At 48.3% G+C, this 11,448-nt stretch overlaps 3 protein-coding genes across 3 annotated transcripts; all 3 read right to left on the reverse strand.

The window, feature by feature from the left end:
- Positions 1-465: 465 nt before the first annotated feature.
- Positions 466-5,458, reverse strand: Pmar_PMAR012833 (Kinesin-II 95 kDa subunit, putative; the record flags this gene model as incomplete). Its single annotated transcript, XM_002776153.1, has 21 exons — positions 466-515; positions 561-679; positions 726-899; positions 972-1,076; positions 1,145-1,203; positions 1,287-1,370; positions 1,432-1,527; positions 3,116-3,202; positions 3,372-3,453; positions 3,503-3,597; positions 3,648-3,745; positions 3,890-3,981; positions 4,030-4,118; positions 4,164-4,294; positions 4,400-4,464; positions 4,514-4,647; positions 4,689-4,754; positions 4,802-4,901; positions 4,946-5,024; positions 5,072-5,252; positions 5,366-5,458. 21 exons carry the CDS (start codon positions 5,456-5,458, stop codon positions 466-468), a joined length of 2,079 nt encoding a protein of 692 aa, XP_002776199.1.
- A 1,377-nt stretch (positions 5,459-6,835) lies between these two features.
- Pmar_PMAR012834 (hypothetical protein) lies at positions 6,836-8,251 on the reverse strand (the record flags this gene model as incomplete). The annotated part of the gene is made up of 1 exon (XM_002776154.1): positions 6,836-8,251. One exon carries the CDS (start codon positions 8,249-8,251, stop codon positions 6,836-6,838), a length of 1,416 nt encoding a protein of 471 aa, XP_002776200.1.
- Positions 8,252-8,634: 383 nt separating this feature from the next.
- On the reverse strand, positions 8,635-10,857 carry Pmar_PMAR012835 (conserved hypothetical protein; the record flags this gene model as incomplete). The annotated part of the gene is made up of 4 exons (XM_002776155.1): positions 8,635-8,699; positions 9,687-9,821; positions 10,433-10,569; positions 10,742-10,857. Coding segments are annotated over 4 exons (453 nt in total), but the record flags the coding sequence as incomplete, so codon positions are not given.
- Positions 10,858-11,448: the final 591 nt, after the last annotated feature.

Consider the following 11,448-nt stretch of genomic DNA (forward strand, 5'->3'; position numbering starts at 1 on the left):
ATGATGTGCTCGAAGACATTTAAAGAAACCCAAAAACCAACCGGACCGTCGTACTTCCTTGAATGAAGAATCCGCGCAAGTCGATTCAACCCGGTCAAACCGTGGCCAAACAGTCATCACCGTCACCTATTGCATGTGGACAGTGTCCACTGGACACCAGGGATTCTAGTTCGATCCCGCCACCCGGCATTATTCAAACTCGGAATAGATCATTGAACAAGTCGTCTACACAGTATCACAGCCCAATGAAACATGCTATCCAAGGACCCCCGCCCTCCCATGGCGACTCGCCGTGCCTGGGTACGTAAGCAGAGAAAACTCCTTAAGGCAACAGTTTCGCACCAGGGCGTCGTGTGCTGCTCTGTGGTCGACATGCGGACCGATTAGCCGAACGGGGACGTCCACTGGTCATCTCGGCATATCTGATGAGTAGTAGAGCTCAGACGTTCATTCGCTATCGCAAACTCACGAAAAGTAGACGCTAGTGTTAGGAACGTAGTCATTCTCGTCGAGACCTGGCCACAAACCACGAGCAAATACTCATTGTTATTCGTCCCTACCACTTTGTATGGCGCTGAGCACCTCATTATTCATCGCTTGCGAAGGGTCCACTTCGCCAGCTCGAGTGAGTCGCTCAGTAGGCAACAGATCAGTCTGCAATATACCATCGCTGCGGAATCTAAGCGACAACGGCACAGGATGAGTAACGGAACTGTAACATTCACCTTGGGTCCGCTGAATGCTGCCGTGCAACCCGGGAAAACTCTGTCGTTGGGCGTTCAAGGCCAAGGGCCGATCCAGGACGTCTAGCTTGAGCATTCCCAGCTAGTCCAATATGGCTGATCTCCCATGCATCCTCTACTTGGTCGTACTGTGCGCGGTCGGCTATTCTCTGGTACCTGAGGGGGACATCACTCGGGCAACCTGCGACGATCGGATCTGTTCGTCGCGACACTGTTGAGGAGACTCACTCCTCAGGAGGTATGAAGTAGTCGATCACAAGAGACTTCAGCTTGAGCTCTTTGCTCAAGGCTCGGATGGATTCCAGCATATCTTCTCTTTCTCGTTGGAATTCTCTGAAGTAAACATTAGTCGTAGAATCCACTACTGAGTCTACCAAAAGCCTTTTGGCAAAAAGCCTTACCTCTGCAAGTCATCAACCTCCGCACTGGCGTTCTTGTACTTATGCCAGAGTTTCTCAAGCTGGAGACAAGACATCACATATCATCAAGTCATTATTGTCAACGCATGAAACCGCATACGTCACAATAAAACATACGTCCTACTTTGCTCGTCAGTTTGACAACTTGGCCACCCTTGGCTTCGTACTTCTCAGCTAGAAGGAGACGTTCCTCTTCCTGCTCTTTAACCTAGAGCGCACAATACCACAGGAGCGAGTACTCTCGGAGAGCGATCTTCAGGACGCCGAACCTTGGCTCGTATTCGCTCCTCCTCTTCTTTCTTCTTTTGTAGAGCCCTCTTCGCCTTTTTCAATTCCTTTTCCTGGACTGCAGCCTGCTGGATTACCTGAATCCAGTCTGAAACTGTTGGATATCACAAGAGCTCTCTAGAGCTCAGTTCACCAATCGGGCGATTGCGAGTCGCCATGGGCGAGTAGTGCCTCGTTGAGGTACTGCGAAATTTGTGTCGAAGGAGGGCGAGGCTAAAGCCAGTCAGGCATTGTAACTCTCCTGTATACAGTAGAGAAACCAAAAGCGTCACGTAAAAAAAGAGGAAACTTGTCCGGTGCTCGTTTGCACTTCAAGCCTCGACTCGGCACAAGGCTAGAGGATGCTTCACGATGGTCAACAACGACATCAAACAGTTTGATTCAAATGCCATTTTAAATTGACGAGCGGCAACGCCTTAGGAATAGTCCGCAGCGGAGCCATTCACCAAAGGGAGAGGCGGAAATTAGTTTACCCGGAAGAATATACATCCCAGTTTACTGAAGGACAGAGTGAAGAGTCGTCTGCGTAGGCTACGACCGCGTGTTTCTATGCAGGCCGTGACTCTCGCGATGATACCCTATAGAGCTTCCGAAAGCGTGTCAGTAGTGATTACGAAGAGTAGAGGGCCCAGAATTGTGCCCTGAGGGAAGCCTTGCTCCTGGCCGCTCGGCGCCGGTCTGTGCCTTGCAGAGCTGCAATTCATTGTTAGTCGGCCTTCACTGTAAGAAAATAGCGTCACCTAGATTTGACCCGAGACCTTTCGAGTGACAATCTGACGCCATAACCATCTGAGATATTTGAACGGCGTAGATGTGTGATAGCGGCACCAAATTTTCTACTGCCTAATATTCTTCTATACGTGAAGTAAAACTCCAACTGTGCTATCTGATTTTGGAGTACTCGGCCGAGAACTCAGTATACAAGGGCCATCCACCGCCTTGATGAACGTAACTCCATACGCCTCTCCTCAGTAGCAGCCATCACCTTCACGACGAGCAACTGGCCGTCGTTGAGATTAATGTTCACAAAGTAAAAGGAGATATTCTTCTCCGGAATAAACCTGTGAGGCTGCCCGGCTTCACTGCAAACGCGTCATCAGAAGCCTCGGCTCAAGGTGACCCGTTGCATAACCTGTTCGAACTTTACATCTTGCGACTCGATTCAAGTTACTAAAACATACCGTCACCCACGATTGTGACAGATGTTGGGCGCCTATCGATATGACATCGACATGACCAACTCATGACCGATTATGAGTTATTCATGTCGCGAACCTCATGAAATAGGCTGTATGCAGATAAATACATGCGAATAGGTGTACAGCAGGTGGACTCGTCAGCTCCACACAGCGTGCAGCTTGGTCTAACTTGCCACTACGAGGGTTCAAAGATAACTGCTTTGCAAACGACGATATCCTGGATAGTATCCTCGATGCCGAGGAAGAAGTGCACTAAATGTACACATGTTTTCCAATCCACTGCCCTGTGCGGCGCTTGCATTTGAACATTACGTGATGCATACTATGCATTGTACGAGAAGAGAAGGAACGATGCTAAGGTGAGGTTCAAGCTACAACCAACTGTTGATATATTAATCGGTATTTTTCCGCGGGTTATAAGTTCTTGCGTCCTTCAGGATAGAGCAGATTCTCTCTTACAACCTACTTTAGTCCCCATGAGCATTTTATCCTCCATCTGCTTCAACTTATCCAGCAACTGCACTTGCTGTTCCCGCTGCTTCTCGCCTTGCTCCTAGAAATAATACAATCCCGAGTTCCTAATTCCCAGAGTTCAACACTCGCTATTAGCGAGTCGCTAATGCAACAGCGGTGATATAAGGCATTCAGAATTTTGGTGGTGCGATCACATCAAAGGCTTTGATTCAAAGCCAGAATATCGCACAATTAGAGCCTATGCTCACCTCTTTCCGTTGAAGCTCTGACAAGAGGCTCTGCCTTTCCTGCTCCGTTTTGGACTTCTCCGCCAGGATTTTCTGCCGCTCCCTATGCATCGAGCCCATCCATAACGAGGAGGGTGATGACAGCCACTCACGCTTCAAATTTCTTATGAACCTCCTGCTGATCTTTAGCCATCTTATCCTTGATCTGTTCGATCTCTTCTTCGCTCGGCCCATGGACATGCACAATCTACACGCAGAATCTCTCATGGAGAACAAAAAGAATCAAGTCATCCTCACTTTCTCAACGATCTTCTCCACAGTAACTTCACGAGGGGCACCACCGACGCCTTCCGCCACCATACCGGTCTGCACTGCCAATTGAGACTTCAATCGGGCTGTGTAAAACACACCATAAAAAGCTCCTGTAAAGCGCTGTCGCACACGAGTCATCAACGAAGAGATGATGCGATAATGTGGGAACAATGAATCATTTCAGGAGCTCCTCGCCCATCATATGAGAGTCGGACTCAACAACTTACAAATCTCCTCCTGGAACTCGCGTATCATGGCATCTTTAGGATCTTCATTGATACGCGGTTTATTCTTGATCGACTTCGCTCTATGAGCATATCTATTGCGATCGATCCCGTCACAAATTTCCACCTCTATGAAATATCACCGCAGAGTTGAGAGTGTTTCATCGTAGTTGTAGTCAGCTGGACCTATATTCGCGACCATCACCGTTTTTGTATTGCCGCCTAGAGAATCCTACGGAAAAAATATCCAACAAGACTAACTCCTGTGCGTTCTCACTTGCAGCAGTCGTGTAAGCTTAGAGTCCCTGTATGGTACGAATGTTGACCGACTGTCAACGAGTGCCGATATCACGTTTCCGAGGGCCGATAGCGATAGGTTTATTTTTGTAGCCTCCTTCAGCGTGTCACCTGAGCACCAAATAGTCGTGATATTGGATCCGATATCAAACACTCTCTGCATCTGAGCAGAGAGTTTCAAGTTCGGCCACCCTAACTTCTCCTGCTCAGCCTCACCAGTAGATCCGGTCTTCGACTGCCTCTCAGAGCCAGCAAGATCAACCATATTCAACTTGCCCACTCTGACAATAACAAGGACACCAGTGCAACGGCGCTTCCGCCGCTGCTCACCGTATATGCCCTTGACCATCAGATCTCATCTCCGCGGTCTCCACAGTGATCGTGAAGATAGAATGTGATCGGCTCGACTCGACGTTCATCAAAGTAGCGCCCACCGACCTGTTGCGTTGCCCAGCAGCCATCACCTACAACGTCATCTACGCAGTGAGAATCTCACTGTTATTACTTGCCGCATTTCGTCTACGCCCTTGACCACGAAGGCCTGCAGGTCTTTCACGTATACACCAGTATCCTATCAAACGACACACTGTGGTTTCTCGAACAGCAACATCTTCCCACAGGATTGTCTTTGAGCTCCAATTTCTCCTTCGGGTTCTTCGACAGGAGATCTCGAATCTCCTCATTGTAAATCTCCAGGAAGCTCGCCCGAACCAGGTAGCTTCCACGGCCACTATCGCACAGATTTTCACGATTTTCACTTACGAAATATCCTGTCCGCCGCTCTCATCGATGCTCTTGAAAAGATGCTCAAATGCTCGCGGAATGATGCCGTGTTCATTGTCTCACAAACGAGCAACATCAGCTTCAACTACTTGTCCCGAGGCTCACTTTTCTTCCCTCCAGACGGTCCCACCATCGTATGCGTCTTCCCAGTGCCCGTCTGACCATAAGCAAAGATAGTCCCTACAGCTATCGTTCTCATCCAGTCACACAGCTTGAGCCGTTCACCATTGTATCCCTCAAGAACGTTCTCTACTATTGGGTAAGCAGCCTCCTCGTAGATCTGGCTCTGACTCGCCACAGGGGGTACACCGCATCAAAGGTGAACTCTTTAGCTGTATCTCGACTCTCACTCTGGCCCTGACAACTGCTCTCCAAGCAGCGCTTCCTACTGGAGCTTACCGCCGCCGACGGCTTGTAAACAGTGACCAGATGATATGCTGAGTCCATCTCGACAGTTTGTTTTCGCCCATCAACCACCTCTTGCTCGGACATCGGCCGACATCTGATCACCTAAGAGCCACTAAGCATGAGGCCATGCTTCAAAGTGCGACCTACAACTCTGACACACTCCGTGTTTTTCGACGCAGTCGTCGTATCCTTAGCACAACTCGATGCCATGCACAGAAGCTTGCAACAACGCACAGTCTCCCTCACAGATTGACACACTAAACGCTCAATCCCAGTAGATGCTTCCGCACCAGAGACACGCAGTATTGCATGTGGGAACAGACCCCATGGGAAATCATCAGCACGATAAGCTGCAATTACACCGGCATACGTGATCCAGTTCCCGATACTGAAAGCCGTTCACAAGCTCCTCAATATCCCCTCCATCCCCTCGCCGTATGGACTGCACCAACCGATGGCTCTTTGGGAGGCGGGGGGATATCAACGGGCACCGGAGATGGCAAATGTGCAAGGAAACGACCGACAGCCTCAACCGAGGCCTCCCCATTGTAGACATATCGGTCCCGACCGCGAAGGACTCGGAGTTGTGGCAGATCGAAAATGTCCAAGTCCAGCCACATGACTAGCTTCTCACGAGTCTCACTAGTAGCCGTAGTAAGGTCCAAAACCGAGCATCGACATTCATATTCGGTCAACTTCCCCGCATTAATTTCTCTTGAAAACTCCAACCACATGTGGCGGGAATCTTCACATTCCCGTTGATAAGTGCTAACCACCACGATCAGCCAGAATTCATCACAGCTAAGTCCGCGCAGCAGACAAGACACAAGCACACTGTCCCCAACCACAGGAACATCCAACGAGTAATACCAGTCGCCTAGATTCATAAGGTGGGGGGCGTCGGGGTAATACCACTGTCGTTCAGCACTTCTGGCTCGGCGTATAGACCCTCTTACCGGGACTTTGTTCGTGTCCAATGCACCAGTACTAGCAGATCGAACCCGACTGTCACCACGCCTTCTACTATTGTAGGAGACCAGACAATCAGCTGTTAATTTTTCGACATATTTCGCAGCGGAGCGGAGCTTGACATATTTCTCCAATTTCACTGACTGCTCCTCCACTCCCTTTCGAGCTCGCTCCAGTGCTACACGCTGCGACTCTACCTCCTCCAAGGCAATCGCTGCACGTCGTGATAGCTCATCCGGTTCAGAGACGCTACACGGAGTCTCTACCATAGCCCCTAAAGATCCCTCCTTCTCCCTAGCCGCTCTCAGTCGACTTTCAATCTCAGTAATGTTACCTCTCACCAATTCACGACTTCTTTCCAAACCCGCGATGTCGTTTTCAATCTAATACCAAAACAAATAGGATTCAACAGCCACTCATTTTCCCCTACCTCTCCCTTCGAATTTCCTCGCAATTCCTGAAGGCTCTCATCGATCCTCTCTGCTCGCCTCCTCAGCCTCCCAATAGCCTCCTCATCACTGGTGATTCTCTGCTGTACCTGCCACCTCTAATAACATACTCCACTGGCTCCAACCAGCCGACACTCAGCAGCTCCTCTCGCTTCCTCTCAATCTCCTTTCGCTCCCGCATGAACTCTCTGGCCTTCCTCAACCGATCGTCATCGGGACTCACATTGTAGCTGTCGAAGTCGCGCTCGCCCTGAACAATACAGTCGAGGTAGTCGGGAGAACCAGGAGACGTCATGCGGCTCAAATCCAAACATTTCATGCTGGAATCATCTAATCTCGAAGACAGTGGAGGGGCCAAGCCTCGACACAAACTCACAATCACCTTAGAGAGTTCCCCCGCTATACGCAAGGCCTCATCCTTCAATTCCACCAGTTTCCTTTTCTCCATCGCCACCCTTTTCTCCGTCCATTCACCCATCCATTCCCTCCTACGTCCCTCCACGCTACCACACACCGGTTCCATCCGCCTTGCACCGACCTCATACACATCGAAAGTCTGCGAGCTCATCACCGCATACCGGCCGCCCCCCCTCCCCCTCGGCTCCTTCCGAGACTTCCTCTGCCGTCCCCCAGACCTCACAGCAGTCACCGCGGAGGCCTTGTTGTCCGGATGGATATCAAGATAGAACGATGTCACTCCCAGCTCCTGCACAGAGTACTTCATACTAGCCTGGAATATCCTCTGCGCCAAACCCCTCCCACAAGCGTCTCTCGTCAACCAATACTCGACTACTCCAACAACATCCTCGAGAAACGGACGACGATCGACCTCGGAAACTCCTAGGAATGTGCCCGACCCGTCGAACAGGCCCAAGTGGACGCCGTTTCCAGTGATATAGTCGTGATACCATCTGCTCAGCAACCACCGTGTCCCTTCAACACTGCGGCAGTCAGCAACCAACCCCGACAGGTACCTCCCTAGATGGATCGAATTGCATTGAATAGCGGTATGAACAACTTGTGCCAGCTCTGGAGTGGCCGGCATGACTCTAAGGACGAGACCCTCGCCCAGTGAGATCTCTCCTCGACGCCATTCAAATAGAGTAGACAAGGAGAGTTCATACTTATAAACATCGAGGAATAATTTCCCATCCTTCCGATGGATCTGAACCCACAACCTCTTGCATGCAAACACACCCTCTTCCCAACTCAGCAATAACCTCGCACTCTCCACCTGACCGTCCACCTGCCTCCGCAGCGTCCCCGACACCCACGGGCCGCGAACATTCTCCTCAATACCATCACCACTCCTCGCAATACGGTCAACAACAGTCTCCAAGGTCCACACCACGAACTCCCGATCTCGACAGGACACCTCCGCTCGGCAGACTTCCCCGACCCTCGTAGCCCCCCCAACACCCAGGATCACCCTCTCACACAATTCTTTCAACCAAAGCATATCACTTCCGAGCTTCTCCCCACTCCAACTCCATCGCGATGACGAAACCGGCACACCCTCCGTCCTGCCACTATAGAACGCTCTCATCCCTTCACTTGAATTTTCGCTTCCAATTGCATTTAACCCACGCGGAATAGGTAAAAAAGCATCAGAGCTCTTCCTTCTCCTCGTATTAACCTCAGGGGCATGTTCCGTCCTCACCCATCGCGTACTCTCAATCGGCCCTTCCCTCGACAAGACATACCACGTGAGCTCCCTGTCGGGCGAAGCCTCTTTCTCAGGGTAAGCAGTCCACTGAGCAATCGACACCCTCCCATCAGAATGACGTGTGAGACCCCCCAATAGAGGAGTTCCATTAAAATAAACTCTCTTCCCCTCGACCCTTATAGTAGCCCCGGAGGGCAGTGCGATCCAGTCGCCTTGCAACTGTTGTAACACTGGATGTAACCTGGGTAAATAAGACATACATGAAAACTATCAACCACCTCATACCGAACCCAGCTCAGGCGCATTATTGGGGGAATATATGTTCGCTCTCCTCAGCTAAGCTCAGGAGAGTTCCCTTGTTATTTATGACAGTTTGCACACGAATTTGTGTGGAAGTGTACAGAAATCACCAAGAAATTCCGAAAATTTCCTCAGAATTTTCCTACTTTCACCAACACGTAATTTACAAAATGCATACTCTAGCACACTGCCCATGCCCTGACCCTGAAAGAGTCTATCACCGTCTACAGTAGTCGCTAAAATAAGCAGTTCAGCTCAATATTTTGCCTGGATTTTCAACAATTTACCTTTTTCTGGGAAAAAAGTTTTTTTAACTTTTTTGAATAAACTACTTTTAATGAAATTGAAAGTATTCAAAATCGAACGGTTCGACTGTACGATGGTGGTTGGTTTCTCCCTCAGCCACTTTTAGAATAGGAATGTTCAATGGAGTTTCAGCCGTTCTACGTGAAGTGGCGTAATACTCTGTGAAATACGCGATATTCGCGATATTCAGTCGTCGTTGAATATATTTTTCACCAGCGTTTTTCATACCACGGGCGACCTTCAAAACCGCACCCACGATCAATTTTCACATGTAAAACCCGATCCTGGGATCGCTCTCGAAATCCAGACCAGATCTATTGAGAACCCCACGAGAATTTCCCCCACCAAAATAAAGTCAACCACAGTAACAGCAGTAGAGCACGAACACTCTGATGGATCTAATCTCAATACTCGACGCTCCGTGACCAACACAATACATTTCTGAGGTAATAAACACCAGTTGAGACGTGAATTATATTCACTATATAATACCAGCCATTTTCAAAGCAATAACAAGTGACACGATTCCACTTACAGTAGCCGTTACCATCCACACATAAAACATCACTTTCGCTCCTAACAACACTCCGAAATCCCAAATTCCATACCACACTTCGCCCACCTTTCATCAGACTCTCCCCCAGCGCCTTTGCTCGTCGACCAAAAGCCGTATTCCCCAGAGCGGAGCGATGCTCTCTCAAATGCGCATCTTCCGGATCAAGATAGGGATCCTTATTAGGCATGTCTCTCCCCGACCCTACCACAACAACAACACCAACAACCTTCACAGTGCCAGTATGGAAATATAGGTTTGGTTTCCTCAACTGAGCTCGTAGGTTTCCCCACTATTTTATGAAAAATCACACGATTTTGGGTATAAGTATACAAAAATCAACGATAATTTCGCGAATTTCCTCAAAATTTCCATATTGTTAGCAACAAATATAGTTGACCATGTGCATATATTCCCGCACTGTACAGTGCTTTCGGTGAGCAGATCACTGTGTGGGGAAATATGCACATGGTCAACAAAAACACGTGTTGGTGACAATATGAAAATTCTGAGGAAATTCTCGCTGGTCTCTCTACACTTCTATTCGGATTCGTATAACTAGCGAAGGAGTTTCAGCAGAAGAAAACGAACCAACACTGAAACAGATTTAACAAAATTAATTCAGCCCTCGAATTTTCTCTTACCGTCCTTTCATCGCTTTTACTAAAACTCACGGGAAATCGATCACTGGTATTTTCGTGATAATATTTTCAACTTTTTTCGTGACGGCGACCAGCGAAAGCTTTACTAACGTTACTCAACATTCCCTTTCGATCAGCAGTCGTATTCTAACTATGTCTTTCACCCCGCCTCACCAACAGGCATGGCATTCGCTTCCTCTATCGGGAGCAACTTCATCTGGCAGTCTATAAACCCGCGACACTGCCCAGGGTATGCTGGATTGCTCAGTTGGATCTGTCCCCTAGGGAGCTCTACCGCCCTCCTAGTCCGCCTGAATAACCTTGCGTTGAATACTTCAGCAGCAACATAAACAACAACACCATAAACAACATGACCAACAACAACAATAACAACAACAATAACAATAACAACAACAGCATAAACAACATAACGATCAACAACATAAACAACAAAATAAACAACAACCCGAGCACGGCAAATACCTGCATCTCAGCGTGTCATGAACTAAGTCCAGACTAGCTTCCCCCAAAGGGACCTTCTGACCCAACAGAGGGTTGTGGTACAATTGTAGTTTAATAACAGAATCGTGACAAGGTACCTGTCCACGTTGATACTAGTACCCAGTGTTAGAATATACGTTTACTTTCTACCCTATATTATAGAAATTCACACACGACTCGAAAAAACCAATGAGAATTTCCTCATTGGAGTTTCACCCGCGACATGAAAAACACTAGTAAAAAACACATTTCCAAAACCATTGCATATCGCGAATATCGCGTTTTTCACAGAGTATTACGCCACGTCGCATAAAACAGGTGAAACTTCAATATAATAAATCAAATATTTTCATAGGATTTCACTCATGATATGAAAAAAAACACAACTGGGAAATACATATTTCACAAACCACTACTGCATACCAAAACCGTCATAAATATCAAATACCATGGAAATGCAAAAATACCGTAATTTCGTCACTTCACATAAAAAACGATAATTTTCGCCCACCTCCATATTAAAAATCATCCTCCAGTTGAACGTAGCAGTGCCATCAAGACTGCCATAATGCGTGTCGGTTAGGAGATCAACAACGGTGTTACTATCAGTGCTATATCGGCCACCTACTATCTGGTGGGAAGCTTCCTCATCTGAGCACAGTACAGAAAAATATGCACATGGTAAAATA

The sequence above is a fragment of the Perkinsus marinus genome (genome assembly GCF_000006405.1).
Source record: "Perkinsus marinus ATCC 50983 genomic scaffold scf_1104296954212, whole genome shotgun sequence".
NCBI classification, from domain to species: domain Eukaryota; phylum Perkinsozoa; order Perkinsida; family Perkinsidae; genus Perkinsus; species Perkinsus marinus.